The sequence below is a fragment of the Branchiostoma floridae genome, chromosome 2 (assembly GCF_000003815.2).
Source record: "Branchiostoma floridae strain S238N-H82 chromosome 2, Bfl_VNyyK, whole genome shotgun sequence".
Taxonomy (NCBI): domain Eukaryota; kingdom Metazoa; phylum Chordata; class Leptocardii; order Amphioxiformes; family Branchiostomatidae; genus Branchiostoma; species Branchiostoma floridae.
Genome location: NC_049980.1, coordinates 19,155,488 through 19,170,335, shown reverse-complemented (window position 1 = coordinate 19,170,335; position 14,848 = coordinate 19,155,488). Strand labels below are relative to the sequence as shown.

Sequence of the window (14,848 nt, the reverse complement as noted above, 5' to 3'; positions counted from 1 at the left end):
AGCGGCAGTTTTAACCCCATAACCAACATGCACTTACGTCTTTTTGGTATGTATTTCCTCTAGAAACCCTAGCTTTGGTAGGCTCCCAGACATGAGTTTCTTTGTTTCTGTGTGTTTATTCTTGCAGACATTTCAGGGTAAGGCATTTCCATATTACAAAGCGGAAGTGCGAATACCAGTAACAGTAGTCGGAGGTGGGGTGGGGAGGGGAGGGGGGCGTCTGCGTGTGAATGCCCAGGTTTGACTTGGATATCATGTGTTTATGACCAACAGTCGTCTAAAAAAATGTAACAGGCGACTTTGTTCCCTACCTAACTGTTACAACTATTCTGTTGTTGTCAATGTGTCCCTTTTTAATGTCTGTTTCTCCGCCAGGTCATAAGGTGCTTTCTCTGCTTGGCCTGGTGCTTTAATATTGGAAGGTGACAGTCGTTTATTAAACCGGACAGGTGCTTACAACCCAAGGCGCTCTTTGCATGTGTGCCATCTTTTTCATCTTATTGGCATCAGAAGAGTAGAAGCTCTGGTATATGGCCTTGGCCCTCCTCCTTACATATCCAACAGATTTTCACTTCACTTTAAAGTTATGGAATAACAACAAGGAGAACTCTTCCACTCAACTCCGTTGATTCCCCTCTGGCTTCTCTAAGCAGTCTTCCCATACTGACCACTATGAGGTAGGAGCACACTATCCTTTTTAAAACTTTATCCAATATGTATCTTGTAATAATTTTGTCACAAACTTTTGTGCCATTAACTTTAAATCAATGCATTTCTACTTTGAAGTTCATTATTGTATAACATATTTTTACTTTCTCAAATGTATTTATGATGTGTAAAGGCCATTTCATATGTTCATGTGTGTGTACAAGGTAACTTTGTGCAAAATCACATGAACATGTGTTTTAACTTATTATTCACTGATCAATGTGAGATTGTGCTTTTACACACTCGGCTTGAAATAATTGTTTTCCTGGGCAAATTTGGCTCAAATAGATTTATTAGTCTTTTACCAAAATTAAAGTCCTTTAGATTTGCCATGTTTTAACCTTGACCCCTAAATGCTTTCTCATGGGCTGGACTGACCCATTAGAACAGGTGATGAAATCCTGGTGTTATTTCAATCTTCAGTCTTATTGTACATATAAAAAGAAACCTGATCATGACAAATGCAGCTTTGCAGTGGGGGTAACTGAACAATTTGCATTTTGAAGTGATTATCTTGCATGCATGGCTTTACCTTGTGGTGCAATTATGGAAAGTTCATTTTTTGGTCCCACCCTTCAGAGCTTGCCCGTGATCATCTGGAGAGGACAGGTCTCTATAAAGTGATCGAAGGTAACTAGTGCGCATGCGTCGCCACCGCACGCTTCCCCTTAGCTCTCCCTCTTTACCCTCTCCTTTTTTCCCCTCTAACTTACTATAAATTCCCCCAATTGTTCCCGATAAGCTGTCTATATGTACTAGGGACATCTAGAAGTGTGTAGGACCAAAGGTAAAGCTTGCCAACAAGGAAAAACGTAGAAAACTTGCCACCCGATTCTGAGGGTGGGAGGGCGAGCTCATCCCGACCGTCTCTGGCACCCGCTCTCTGCCTCGGTGCCGGGGGCCTTTTCACGTAGCCTCCTTCACCGGCCTCTCTGGGAAGCTTGGCAATTTTTTTCGCGATTTTTAACCGGGAATATGCCGGGAAAGGAAATATGCCGGGAAAGGAATATACACCGGAAAGCTTGTACGGGCTAGGCGAAATCGGCAGAGAGGCCGGTGAAGGAGGCTACTTTTCACGTGAGTTATTCAATCTCTCCAGCCCACTGTACTCCCGCCGTCATGTCGCTGATGATTTCCAGGTCAGTGGTCTTTCTCTTGCTATTTCTCAACACGATTCAGGCCTCAACTATCGGACATGGCCCAGGTAAAGTACGCAGGACGAAGCCGCCATGTTACATGTTTCCCGGTGGTAGCGCTCAGCCGCGACCGCCATTACCATCCCTATGGTACCCCGTCCTTAGTTTAAATGACAAAGAAATTGCTTCTTGGCAAAATCTGAATTTCAGTTCTGCTGGGATCCTCTTGAAACAAGCTAGATATTTGAGAACATCAGACAGACTCTGCCTACTCTACATTTGTTCCGTACTGATGGCACAGGCCGTTGACTTGGAAACCAACCCTGGTCCTCGGCCTCCAAAGTATCCGTGCGGTTCTTGTGGAAAGGCGGTGACTTTTAAGCACAAAGCGGTTTGTTGCGACAGATGCGATTTCTGGTTTCACCACGATTGTCAAGGCCTCGGTTCTTTCATGTATCCCTATCTAAGCAATTCGAATGTGTCATGGATATGTTTAAATTGTGGACTTCCAAACTTATCAACTACATTCTTTTCTGACTCCCGCGACCTATCCTCCCCTAATCCATTTAGCCCCCTAAGTAATGACAGCCCAGGAATGCCGCAAGCTGCGTCTTCCCCGAAATCGCCTGTTCAAAACAAACACAGGTCCAATGCTAGGCCATTACGGCTGATCAATGCAAATTTCCAATCCCTTCGAAATAAAAAAGTCGAACTAGAAACCTTAGTAGATCAGACAAAACCAGACATCTTAGTGATTACAGAGACTTGGTTGGATAGCTCCTGCAATATTTCAGAATACTTCCCAAGCCACCTCAACATGCAAGTGTTCTATAGGAATAGACCGGAGGACAGCCATGGTGGTGTCTTGATAGCTGTCTCCAATGAATTCATATGTACACAGGAACCTCACCTTGAGACCAACTGTGAAATGGTTTGGGTGAAGATTAATCTGGTAGGATCCAAGTGCTTGAATATATGTGCTTACTATAGACCTCAGGTAGGAGACAGCGTAAGTTTGGACTGTTTAGAAGAATCTATGGAAAGAATATGTAACAAACGTAATAACCATGTATGGATTATCGGTGATTTCAATTTCCCAGGGTGGGATTGGTCAGACCCTCAGCAGCCTGTACTTAAGCCAGACTGCCCCTACCCAGGTCTGCACCGCCGATTCATGGAACTGCTTAGTGATCAAAACATGTCACAAGTTGTGGATAAGCCAACCAGGTACGATAACACGTTGGACCTTGTCCTCATGTCAAATGATAATTGTGTCAACAGTGTACGTACTTTACCCCCCATTGGCGATCATGACCTAGTATTCATTGAGGCAGACTTACGGCCCCAAAAGCAAAAAGCCAAACCTCGTAAGTTGTACTTGTACAAACGTTCCAACTGGGACAAATTCCGTGATGAAATGGAAGACTACAAAACTCATTTCCTAGAATTGGTAGAAGACGACGTAGATGTGAACGAGCTCTACAACAATTTCACTCAAAAACTATCCATGTGTGTTGATAAATATGTACCTACCAAAATGTCTAGCGGCAAGAAACATCTCCCTTACATAACCCCTGAACTTAAGCGAATGATGAGAAAAAGAGACCGTTTTTACAGAAAAACAATTGGTCAAAACTCAACTGAAAGGAAAGACAAACTAAACCAGTTCAAGAAAGACATTAATAAGAAGATGAAAGAGTGTTACTGGAAATACATTGAGGATGTAGTGCTTGACATGGACGTAACTGACCCCGAACAAAGCCATGCTACTTCCACAAGTAAGCAAGGTACCAAAAAGTTCTGGAGTTTCCTGAAGAGCATGAAGTCAGAAAGAGCTGGAGTCTCTAATCTTAGAAACGAAGGCACACTGATTTCGGACAACAAGGAAAAAGCCGATCTATTAAACCAACAGTTCCAATCTGTGTTCTCCACTGAACCTCCTGATGACGCTATGCCTGACATGGGGCCTAGCCCGCATCCCCCAATGAAGGATATCAACATCGACACAAATGGGATAAATGAACTACTGGCTAATCTAAACCCTCACAAAGCATGTGGCCCTGACCATGTCCATGCTTGTGTGCTGAAAGAACTAAGCTCCACACTAAGCCCAATCCTCCAAGCCATCTTCCAGAAAAGCCTCGACACTGGCTCTGTGCCAGAGGCCTGGAAGGAGGCTAACATAGCTCCCGTCTACAAAAAAGGGAACCGCCTAGACCCGGCAAATTACCGACCAATTTCGTTGACATGTATATGCTCTAAAATCATGGAACACGTTATAGCTAGTACTATGATGAATCACTTTGACTCCAACAACATTCTCTATGATCTCCAACACGGGTTTAGACATAGTAGGTCATGTGAATCTCAACTCTTGTCACTTACGGATGACCTAGCACATAACAGGGAAAATGGGATTCAGACTGATCTCATAATCATGGACTTTGCAAAAGCCTTTGACAAGGTCCCCCACTTACGGTTAATACACAAACTCCAGTTTTATGGTATTACAGGTAAAACCTTAACCTGGATCCAGAACTTCCTTCAGGGCCGTTCACAGACAGTAGTACTAGACGGTGAGCGCTCTGACCCTGTACCTGTAACCTCTGGCGTTCCTCAGGGAACAGTCTTAGGGCCAATATTGTTTCTAGCTTACATCAACGACCTGCCATCACATGCTGCACATGCAAAAGTCCGACTATTTGCCGATGATTGTATTTTGCAGATGAGTGTGAAGACAAAGAATGATTGTGAAAAACTCCAGCACGACATAAATAGCATTTGTTTATGGGAGAAGACGTGGCTTATGGCCTTTAATCCATCCAAATGCGAAGTAATGTCGGTCCCAGCCTCCAGAAACCCGATAACATTCCCCTACTCACTCCACCAACACCCCTTGACCAAGGTAAGTTCCACAAAATATCTTGGCCTTCATATGTCTTCCAACTTGACCTGGGGCAAACACGTTGAAAAAACTACATCAAAAGCTAACAGGACATTGGGAATGTTACGACGCTGCCTGCGGATATCCAGCACTGCGGCCAAAGAGAGAGCCTACATGGCTCTGGTTCGACCATGTCTCGAGTACGGCTGTAGTGTTTGGGACCCTCACACCAAGGCCCAGGTGAGTAGCCTAGAGATGGTTCAACGAAGAGCTGCCCGATATGTATTTAACGATTACAGACGCACAAGCTCAGTTACCTCCATGCTTCACAATCTTGGCTGGCAGTCCCTCGAACTTAGAAGGAAGATTGCCCGCCAGGTCACCTTGTACAAAATCATCAACAACATCATGTACGTACCTCACACGACCATGCTTGTCCCGGTGGCTCGATGCTCCCGCCGCACCAATCACTCACAAACATTGCAGGCCATCGCGTGCAGGAACAACTACTACAGGCTCTCGTTCTTCCCTCGTACCATCAGAGAGTGGAATGAACTTGAGCCTGGTGTGGCGGAGGCGGGGTCTCTCTCCCAGTTCAAAACTGAGCTGGGGAGGACCCTGCTGCATTGAGCCACCCCCCACACGTCTTGTATATATGTAAATACGTGTCCTATTAACCCACTTAATTCACCTGTCCTGTCTTTTTGCACACAGAAAATCAGTTTGTTTTTATTTCCCTCAGCATTTTCCTTCATTTTTCCCATGTCTATTTGTTCTGGTCACTTGTATTGTAATTAAACCATGCGTTGTCTGCCAATAATCTCAAAAAATTGAGGCTAGGCAGTAGGAAAGAAGAAGAAGAAGAAGGGATCATGTCGCCAACAAATGACAGATATGGTAAAAAGGTAAAAAAATTGTCTTCCTGTTTCAAATATTAAGCATTTACATGTTTATCAACTGATTGGAACCTGATAGCTTAGATGTACCTGTACCATGCATACAATGTCAATGTACAGTAACTAAAACTTCAATGTTCTTACTACGTGGGTTGCTTTTCCTAATCAGCCTTCATTCTATTGTGATACAAATAGAAACGTTTTTGCAAACCTCCATTTTAAGTGTTGCATTGAAAAGCAATGTACAATACTGTAAGAAATTACTACATTGTCTATACAGTACATGCTTTTGAGCTGTGCTAGGAATTTGTGAAACTTTGAATGAACCATATTGATTCAATTCAACAGGGATTGGTGCCCAGTACAGATAGGATTGCCATGGCACAACTGGCAGTTGCTACTTCAGACTGGGTGAGGTAAGTAGCAGTATTTGGTACTAACGTTATATATGGTGTTCTGATCACGTCATCCAAAGACAATTAGCATTACTCAATCTTTTATTTGTCTTTTCATCAATGTTGTCTACAAGGTTGTTTAGATGCCAGCATAGTTTTTTGTAAACATCTGAAGGTGTCAGACCCAATAGAGGAAAGAGTCCAAAGTAAACTGTAATTCATTTCATTCAGCACTTGAATTTTACAATGCTGTGAAAATCAAGACTTTTATATTATCTTTCACTTTGCAGTTTAAAGAAGTTTAGTAACACAACAGAAGACAGAGTATAATTGTGTAAATTGCAGTGTGATAAGTTTGCAGTGATAGTTCACAGCATTAATCATTCCCTTGAAAATGCATCGAAAAGTTAAAATTTACAGTGGTGAGAGAGAAATTTTCTTTCAATTTGGTCTGCCATTTCTTAGATCCTTTGTCTGTGGTCATACTTTGCATTGTATTCCAAAGATGTTACTGCAAATGCAAAAATGTTCAAGGTGGTTTTATGTCCATGGTTTTTATGGTGGCTGCTTCAATGCAAAACAACTGCAAACATATTTTCATTACAGTATGTGACTAAAGTACATGGCGCTACCATGAACTAAAAACCCACTGTACAATTGGCGCTACCGTGAACTCAAAACCCCTGCAAACACTCCATTTTCCTGTTACCATGAAATTAATTTCTCACAAACTTGAATGCATTTTCAATATGTTTTTATGTTTGTTTTATAATTTTGTTTAAATGACTTTTAAATCACCAGAGTGGACAGTTGGGAGAGTGAACAGGACAGCTGGCTGTCATCTGTTGTGGTGGCCAGGCACATGAAACGGCAGGTCCAGAACAAGTACGGCAGCGTGACAGAGTCGGAAACAGACGGGCCATCCAGGAAGAGGAGGAAAACACAACACAACGGTACTCAACCTTTTGTCATGTTTCCTAGTACATAATCAAAAATGTATGCTTCATAACTTCTGAGCAGCATTCTAAGGTGCACAGTGGAAAATTGGGGTACTGCAGTATTCATTGTACTTTTGTCATGTTTTTTAGTAATCAAGAAAATTCACTATGGTCCACAACTTCTGAGCAGCATTTTATGAGTTTGGAAAGGCTTGAGGTGTCTCAGGAAACTTGGACACTGCAAATGCAATATTCATGGTGGTTTTATGTTTCTGGATTTCATACTGAGCAGTCTTACTACTGTTTTACTGTATTGTTTCAACCACAATCTTAAAACACTTCAGACACCGCCTTTCCATCCCAGCAAAATCAAGTTCCCTCTATTAAACTTAAAACAATTCATCCAGTTCCTTTCAATTGTTGGATCTACAGATTCATCTGTTTTGACATTCTGATTTCCATAGAATGAGTGTGTTACATTTACAGTCTATCATCCAGATTGTTTCATCAAGTTGGTAAATAAACTGGCTTTTTGAATAAATAACGTATGCACTAGCCAGGTAAAATTCTTTTGGTTGTGTAGCCAGTATATATTGGAATTAATATATTTGTAAGTGTAACTAATAAAACACAAAGTTTGAATTCAAAATTGATTGTCCATTAGGCCACACCAATTTAATTTCTTGGTTCACGGATTCGCTCGCTCCTATCTTTTGGGAAAAAAAATAAAAATAAAAATTACCACTCAGCAAATTTTCACCATTAATGAAACCATTCACCAACTTTCTGGTGTAGCAAATTGGCCTTTATATTATAAGCTCCTTAAAGTGTGGGTACAGGTATAAGGAATTAATGTGCGCCATCAAAGTTAGCTTAAACTGATACTTATGACATGAGAAAGTAGTTTCCAAACTCCATCTAGTAGTTTGTACAATAAAGAAATACAATGTTAGTTGGTGTGTATCCCTTTTGCCTACTTATTTTTTTAACAAAGAAGCGTGTACTACAGGCAATGCATAGGCTTGTGCTGCTCTACAAAAAATATTCTATATATTAATTACTGTGAATAACAATTTTTGCAGGTACCGGTAATTGTATTCTTTGATGTAAAAAAATGGCTAATCCATACAACATCTTCAGTAACATTAAAGTTCGGGTTTGTTTAGAACACCTGTAAACTTATACTTCCTTGTGGATGTTTTGGGAAAAAATTATAATTCTATGTAATTGCTTTTCTAACATTTCATCTGTCCATCATAACTTATGCTGACCACAAATACATATATTTGGAAACAAGCGTGTGCACACACATGCACGTAAACACACAACAATACTTTCATTTTATAATTATATGGAATTAACGGTAATCTCCACTTTTCATGGTGGTAAATATCTATAATCACATGTTGCTTTCCCTTCAGAACAACATCCATGTAGTGACAGAATGGATTCAGAATGAGATAAGTTCTACAAAGATCAGGTAATTGATTAAGAATTGTTCGGAAGAAAAATGTATCAAGTAGAGTAGTGTCACTTTTTCAAAGTAGCCTAGCCATTCAACCTTTTTCCAGTATAGCAAATATTACAAGTGGTCTACATTTTATCATTGCAGTAAGATTTTTCATTTATTAGAGCCATTGGTCCATATGAATTCAAATATCAGAACAAAATTTTGTTTTGCATTATGTTGATATTCATACTATGAAAACACAGAATTATTTGTGAAACTTCCTCACTTACTTTATTTACTTACTTTATCTTGCCACTTTATTTCCTACCTTCTCCTGCCACTTATGCATGGGTAGGTGTTGCAGGCAGGTGTAGATGATGTTTTTTCAACCGGTTTGGAGCCTCCTGAAGAGCCATGTGTACCGAGGGACTCTGCTACTCCCTCTATCCATCAGCGGCGTGGTCTCCCTCTGGGTGTAGGCTCTAAGGGGTGGTGGTGTGTCTGGGATTTTGGTCATTGGCCAAACCACTGTACCCTCTGCTTGGTAATGAACTGTACGACAGGTTTGTTTCCGACCATCTTTCTGGCGACTTTGTTTCTGACCCTGTCTCTCCTTGTATTTCTCCTTGTCTTCTCCTTGAATTTCCTCATTAATTAGGCAAATTATGTGACATAATCTGCACCTAATAGTGTACATCTCTGTCTGAGCCACCTGTGTACCTAATGTCATGGATATCCACCATTCCTACTGTACAGTTATCCTCTTTGATTCTTGAAAGACTGAAACAAAATGCCCCTGCTTGTCCAGAACAAGCTGCTAGGGGATGCAAACCTGCACTATTTCCTCCTTACATCAAATGATATCTGCTACCAAATAGGACAAAAAATACAAAATCTGGAATTTCTGCTGCAGCAGCAAGGAAAACCAACAGGAGGCCATAATTGACTTCATATTCCCAAGACCAACTCACATGATATATGAAATATCATCACAATCAACCAGAGGTTCTTAAGTTATGCTGACCACAGTCACATGCAAACAGACACACCCCAAATAATACCTCCACTTTCACAGAGGTAACGGCTGTATCAAGTATGCTTATAGAATTAGTTATTTTAGGGTTTTCGGCCATTCTGACCAAAAAATGTATATTTTTGGCTCCTATGCCCTTGTATGTAAACCAAATGACCTGAAATTTGGTAACTAGGTGCGTTTGACATATAACCACAGAACACCATTATCGCTTTTTTTATTGTTTACTCCAAAAAAGAGTTATTTTAGTGTTTTTGACCATTTTTGTCTAAAAATGTATCTTTTGGGCTTGTATGCCCTTGTATGTAAACCAAATGACCTGAAATTTGGTACAAAGGTGCATTGGACCTTTGGTACAAAGGTGCATTGGACAACAGGACCCCATCAACAGTTTCTTCATAGATTACTTAAAAATTAGTTATTTGGGGATTTTTAGCCATTTTTACCTAAAAAATGTATATTTTTGGCTCCTATGCCCTTGTATTGAAACCAAATGACCTAAAATTCGGCGTGAAGGTTTGTAGGACAAGTGACCACAGTACTTCATTTTCCCTTTGAGCAAACATTACTTTAAATTGTTGAATTGGGGATTTTTTCCAGGATGAAGATGGATTGCAATATGCTGTATTTGCTCCCAAGCAAATGTCGGCCTTTCTAGTCTGTGATTAATTTTTACAAATTAAGTCGATTTTGTGTACATAAAGATGTGATCTTTTAGGAAATAGCCCTCTCCTCTGGAGTACAGTGTGCCCTTAAGGGCAACCCAGACTTGTAAATTTGTGTCGTAATTGTTAGTTCTGTCAATGTTTTTGACATTAGGTACCTTAGGTGATTATTATGCAATGTACAATCATGTAATTATCATGAATTATGTAATTCTGTCTGTCAGGTGTTCTAAGTTTTGAAAGTAATATGTTATTTCTTTTAGGCGGTCCCTGAGACGAAAGGAGAGCATACGGTACCTTGTCCCTGACCCTGTCATAAACTATATCAACGAACATCAGCTGTACCAGCCAGAAACCGAGACATCATGAAGAGGCAACATTCAGACATATCTGATACAGAATCTTTACCTTCGTCGAGAATGATATATTTTCAGTGCCATTTTTTTCAGTGAGAATGCATGAAAAAGTTGCAAATAATAAGGACAAGCTTGGCAGGGGCTGGTCTTTGCAAGGATTTGAAACTGAAGACATATACAATGCCTGAGCTCTTGTGTCAAAACAAATTGATTGTATTGTAGTACAGTATTGGCATGGGTCTTAGCTTTGCAGCAACAATCTGGTTTTCGTAAGAATTTAGTGGACAAAAATGCAGGATTTACCAAAACCTGAGATGTCAGGTAATATGCAAATCACTTCCTGTCGTCTGCTGTAATACCAGACCATTGTTCCTGTGGTCAGACGGTTAGAGATCCCCAATACAGAGTACAATCCATTTATAATGTTGGGAGGATACTGTAAGGAGTCAATTTAGCTATTAAAACCCTGACGGAAGATAACTATATGCTAGAGAACCCTGGGTCCTCATAGTCCGTGTTTAAGCAAAGTAAAGTTAACGCATGTTGAATGTTTTGGCACCTCCATCTTAAGGGTGAAACTTTCAGGCTGTAGCTCAGCTAGTTATCAGCTTCACAGTTGAGCTCCTGTTCCTAGTTGGTAAGTGGTTTCAGTCTGAGGATTTTCTGGTTGGAGCTGTACGGTGATAACAGCCTCAATAGCCATTACCCGGATGGGTACCTACTGGCTGTAATGATACGACACCAAAAGATGAATTATTTTTCTATAAAATTCAGAGAACAAGCAATGGAATCGATAAGGCCTTAGTATCATGCAGTCTTGTTTTAGATCTCATTGTCTAAAATACTGGCGTAAAAGCAGTGTGGTGGCTTTGAATAATAGCCTTGAATTTCAGCTTAACGCTTGCACATTGTATCACTATGGCAATCATGTAATCTGATGATAAGGAACGTGCTGATTGAAAGCAATAAAATCCCTTTGATTTCCTATCATACTCTTTATTATTTAGCTGACAACAACAAAGATTGTGTTTTTCACATTTTCAGTCTATATTGCAACTTTTGTACTTGGTATATACATCAGATTCTGCATGTGAAGGCATATATTAATAAACTGGGTTGCACCTAAGTGTGTACATGTACGAGGGGCATTCAATAAGTAATGTCCCTGGCCCATTTCCCATAGCAGGAGATTAATGAAACTTGGCACAGTTATTAGTCTTTCTCTTCATAGGAACCACCCATCATTTGATGTAGCTCTGGACACCGTTCTTGTAGGACATCTCAGGTTGGTCCTCCGACAGATGCCTCATCAATGGCAGAAGAGGGACGACCAGGCCTGGGAGCTGTTTCTACAGACTTCCGGCCTTGTTTGAATTCAGGATGCCAGCGTTTTACAAGGTCATATGATGGGGCATCATCACCATAAGTTTTTTTCATTTCATCAAAAGTCCCCTTTGGTATGCGTCCTTTCAAATACAAAAACCGGATCACTGCGCGACACTCAACTTGCTCCATTTCACACCTGGTCCATTTCACACCTGACTCAGTTCAAACACCAGTAAATCAGTAACCACAATTAGTTCAGAGCTGTTTTTTGCAACATAATCCATAGAGATATGACTCATTACACATGCAAAATTTCATCTAGATCAGACAACTGAAAGTGGGTCAGGGGCATTACTTATTGAATGCCCCTCGTATGTCAGAATGAAAATGGACTGATGGGTGGATAGATATCTGAAAGAGTGTGGCTTCAGAGCTAAGATCGACAAAAACATCCTCCTAACTAACATACTGCATTCAGTGCACAACAAGAAATGCTCTGTACGACCAAGTCCTTTATACGGATCCTTATGGGCTTCTGTACATAAAGGATTATCTTTGTGGCGATCTACAGAACAATTGTTGATGACTAATCTTCAAGCAGATATGGTGAGGTATAATCATGACAGTTTCCAATCTCCCCGTTGATGTCACCAACTGTTTTCCACGATTATGCCCGCCAACATCTGCTCGGAGATTACTATGCTGGACGCGGTCACTCACTGTAACTAGTGTAAGGTGAGTCAAAGGAAGATATGACTTCAAAACTCCACATCTAGCCTTCCAATATCTGTTTACTAGATGCCGTCACAGGAAGGCGAGTCACAAGAAGGTGTGACATCAAATGCCGGGTTTGGATGATGACCAGCTGATCTCCCTTTCCCGCCATTTCTACCTGCTTTGTCTCCACAGATCGGGCCTGGTAGAGCGCGACAAGTGACGTAGGTACCAACAACACCGACGACTGTGAGGAGCGACGGCCAGAAGAACAGATGGAACAGTCCCCACTTGCCGAGTGTCGTGTTGTTGGTTCGGATAACGTTCTTGTGGTTTGACGGGTCGTAGAAGCACTGATACCGCTGGTTTTGTGTTCCCCAGTCACGGCTGTACTCCTCAACTTTGCGTCTAGAGCCAGGACAGCCCGTGTTGAAGGTACACTACATAAGAAGGGAAAAAATGAGAAAAGTCCCTGTACATGGCCTTATCATTATATTGTCAAGAATCATCAGGATCTACCCTGGGAAAATGCAGACTCCTGGAGCCGCGCGCAAGGTTTACCGATCCCCACCACATGCGCCCACGGAACACCCGCACGCCCGACGATTTGAAGCGAGTCATAAGTAAATTCATCATCATCATAAGTAAATTAAGGGTCAATGACCGCCCGAGGTATTTGCTATGACTATAGAATAAACAACCCAGTGAGCAAAGCTATTTCTTTTAACTCTTTCATTCATTATATCCAAACGTATAACGTACAAGTTGTTCCAAAAAAGTGGTTCCAGTGCTGAAGATAAATGTAGCCTACCTTGCTGCCGTATTGAACACCGTAGATCGAGTCCGACAACTGACTTGTGAAAGTTCCACTTGAAGTAGGAATTGTGTACTCCACCGTGACGTTCAAACAAAGTAGAGTGGATTCTCTGGTTTGGCATGTCCGACCTCCATGTGGATCATTTTGCGTGCACCTCCATTTATACGTACAGGATTCCTCGCTTGTGGAAGAGTCTTTCACGGTGCACTCTGTCCGCCGGTACTGCAGTTCGGCAACGCTGTCTATCCCGTAGAGCGGGCCGAACGTGATGAGCGTTATGAAGGAGCAGATGGCCAACACGAAGAAAAACACGCAAACCCAAATCTTACAACTGTTGCTTGCCATAACTTTTGTTTCACCAACAGATATGCGCAGACGAAAGGTCTCTTTTAGATACAACTCGTGACAATATCCCACACCCGGAACTTCAATATGAAGTTAGAGGCTAGGCCTTGCTCAGACTCAATACCGTGGTGTCGACAGTTGATCCGGTATTGAAAGGAAACCAACCATTTTCACTAGAAGAGGTAAAAATAGGAAAACATTGTCACGAATTTCAGTCATGACGCAGCTTCTTAAACGCACAGCACAACCCGAGGGGGTAAATATGATACTTTCAAGTCATCAAATGCCACACAGTACTTCCGGGTCCTGGGGCCTTCTGAGAATGTTTTGATATTACGTCATCCACACATGATCCAGACACGAGCGACCCCTGGCGAGAGACTATGCGTGGTCAGGTACGCCGGTCGGATATCCGGTTGAAGTCAGTCTCCAAAACCTTTTGACAGTTTGATTCCAAATTTGAGCATATAGGTAAATTGTTTCATCGCGCATTTTCGTGAATGGATCTGACTGTTCCTCAATGTAGAAACGACAATACACAATCTACAACTACAAGAGTAAATGGTACCTTGTTTCCACAAGATTGCGCAGTTTATTTAAATATCAACATTAACAATCTTGTGATGAACATGACGGTAAGCCGATGGTAACACTAAAGGACCGCACTTACAGCAACTCGTAAGAGTAAGCTAGTTGTAATAGACTAATACAACTACCTTAATTTCTACAACTACACTCGTAATACCTCATGGGTATCACTTTAACATGTAAAACGTTGCAAGTACACTCAACAAAATATCTCAGACGCGCGTGCTAGCCATAAAAGTTAATGTTACGTGCTGTTGCCTTATTTGGCGATTTCAAGATGGCCGCCATCTGCTGAGAGGCTGCGTCCAGCTCGTCCGACAAACAACTATGTGACTGGCTGTTTTTTAATACCTGCCGAAAACAGAACGAACAAGAAAGGACAAGATGTCTGACCTGTACTTCGACAGGTATTCTTCAATCTGTATACTTCTCCTTACCGGGACGAGGGTAAAAGTTTCCTTTATTATTGAGATCTTGACTAACGTTACTGTTTCATCTTTGACATTAAACATCGGACGTTGTAACGTAGAATAACGTTATTGGTGAGAAAAATAGTAACGTTAGCACCGTGTTAGACTTAACCTATATTCAATATTG

At 41.3% G+C, this 14,848-nt stretch overlaps 4 protein-coding genes across 6 annotated transcripts in view; 3 read left to right on the top strand and 1 right to left on the bottom strand.

Annotated features, from left to right (window-relative positions):
* LOC118406795 (nicotinamide/nicotinic acid mononucleotide adenylyltransferase 1-like) overlaps window positions 1-11,592 on the top strand; it is a 17,329-nt gene extending 5,737 nt beyond the window's left edge. The window contains exon 8 of the mRNA XM_035807136.1: window positions 10,369-11,592. Coding sequence (XP_035663029.1) covers window positions 10,369-10,474 — 106 coding nt within the window. The 3' untranslated portion in view covers window positions 10,475-11,592. The remainder of the gene's footprint in view (window positions 1-10,368) is intronic.
* On the top strand, window positions 2-7,570 carry LOC118406834 (nicotinamide/nicotinic acid mononucleotide adenylyltransferase 3-like). 3 transcript variants are annotated; one of them, XR_004830091.1, is made up of 6 exons: window positions 2-46; window positions 585-677; window positions 1,288-1,338; window positions 5,596-5,633; window positions 5,973-6,040; window positions 6,821-7,570. XR_004830091.1 is itself a non-coding variant. In XM_035807191.1 (5 exons), exons 1-5 carry the CDS (start codon window positions 28-30, stop codon window positions 7,005-7,007), a joined length of 363 nt encoding a protein of 120 aa, XP_035663084.1. In that variant the 5' UTR covers window positions 8-27; the 3' UTR covers window positions 7,008-7,038. The 3 variants fall into 3 exon arrangements, 2 of the variants coding, with proteins under 2 accessions (XP_035663084.1, XP_035663091.1); XM_035807191.1 differs by lacking the exon at window positions 585-677 and having other exon boundaries at window positions 8-46; window positions 6,821-7,038; XM_035807198.1 differs by lacking the exon at window positions 2-46 and having other exon boundaries at window positions 435-677; window positions 6,821-7,034.
* On the top strand, window positions 1,353-5,589 carry LOC118406764. The gene is made up of 3 exons (XM_035807079.1): window positions 1,353-1,611; window positions 1,779-3,071; window positions 4,570-5,589. The coding sequence occupies exons 2-3, from the start codon at window positions 1,828-1,830 to the stop codon at window positions 4,571-4,573; spliced, it is 1,248 nt and encodes a 415-aa protein (XP_035662972.1). The 5' UTR covers window positions 1,353-1,611; window positions 1,779-1,827; the 3' UTR covers window positions 4,574-5,589.
* Window positions 11,593-12,161: 569 nt separating the features above from the next.
* On the bottom strand, window positions 12,162-14,206 carry LOC118406810. Its single transcript, XM_035807156.1, has 2 exons — window positions 13,313-14,206; window positions 12,162-12,941 (listed from the first exon to the last, which is right to left on the bottom strand). Exons 1-2 carry the CDS (start codon window positions 13,661-13,663, stop codon window positions 12,582-12,584), a joined length of 711 nt encoding a protein of 236 aa, XP_035663049.1. The 5' UTR covers window positions 13,664-14,206; the 3' UTR covers window positions 12,162-12,581.
* Between the last annotated feature and the right edge of the window lie 642 nt (window positions 14,207-14,848).

Coding starts and splice junctions, on each gene's coding strand:
- LOC118406764 (XM_035807079.1), top strand. CDS start 1,828: ATGTCGCTGATGATTTCCAGGTCAGTGGTCTTTCTCTTGCTATTTCTC.
- LOC118406810 (XM_035807156.1), bottom strand. CDS start 13,663: ATGGCAAGCAACAGTTGTAAGATTTGGGTTTGCGTGTTTTTCTTCGTG. Junction 12,942..13,312: donor GTGTTCAATACGGCAGCAAG/GTAGGCTACATT, acceptor CTTCTTATGTAG/TGTACCTTCAACACGGGCTG.
- LOC118406834 (XM_035807191.1), top strand. Junction 1,339..5,595: donor TCTCTATAAAGTGATCGAAG/GTAACTAGTGCG, acceptor AAGAAGAAGAAG/GGATCATGTCGCCAACAAAT. Junction 6,041..6,820: donor GCTACTTCAGACTGGGTGAG/GTAAGTAGCAGT, acceptor TTAAATCACCAG/AGTGGACAGTTGGGAGAGTG.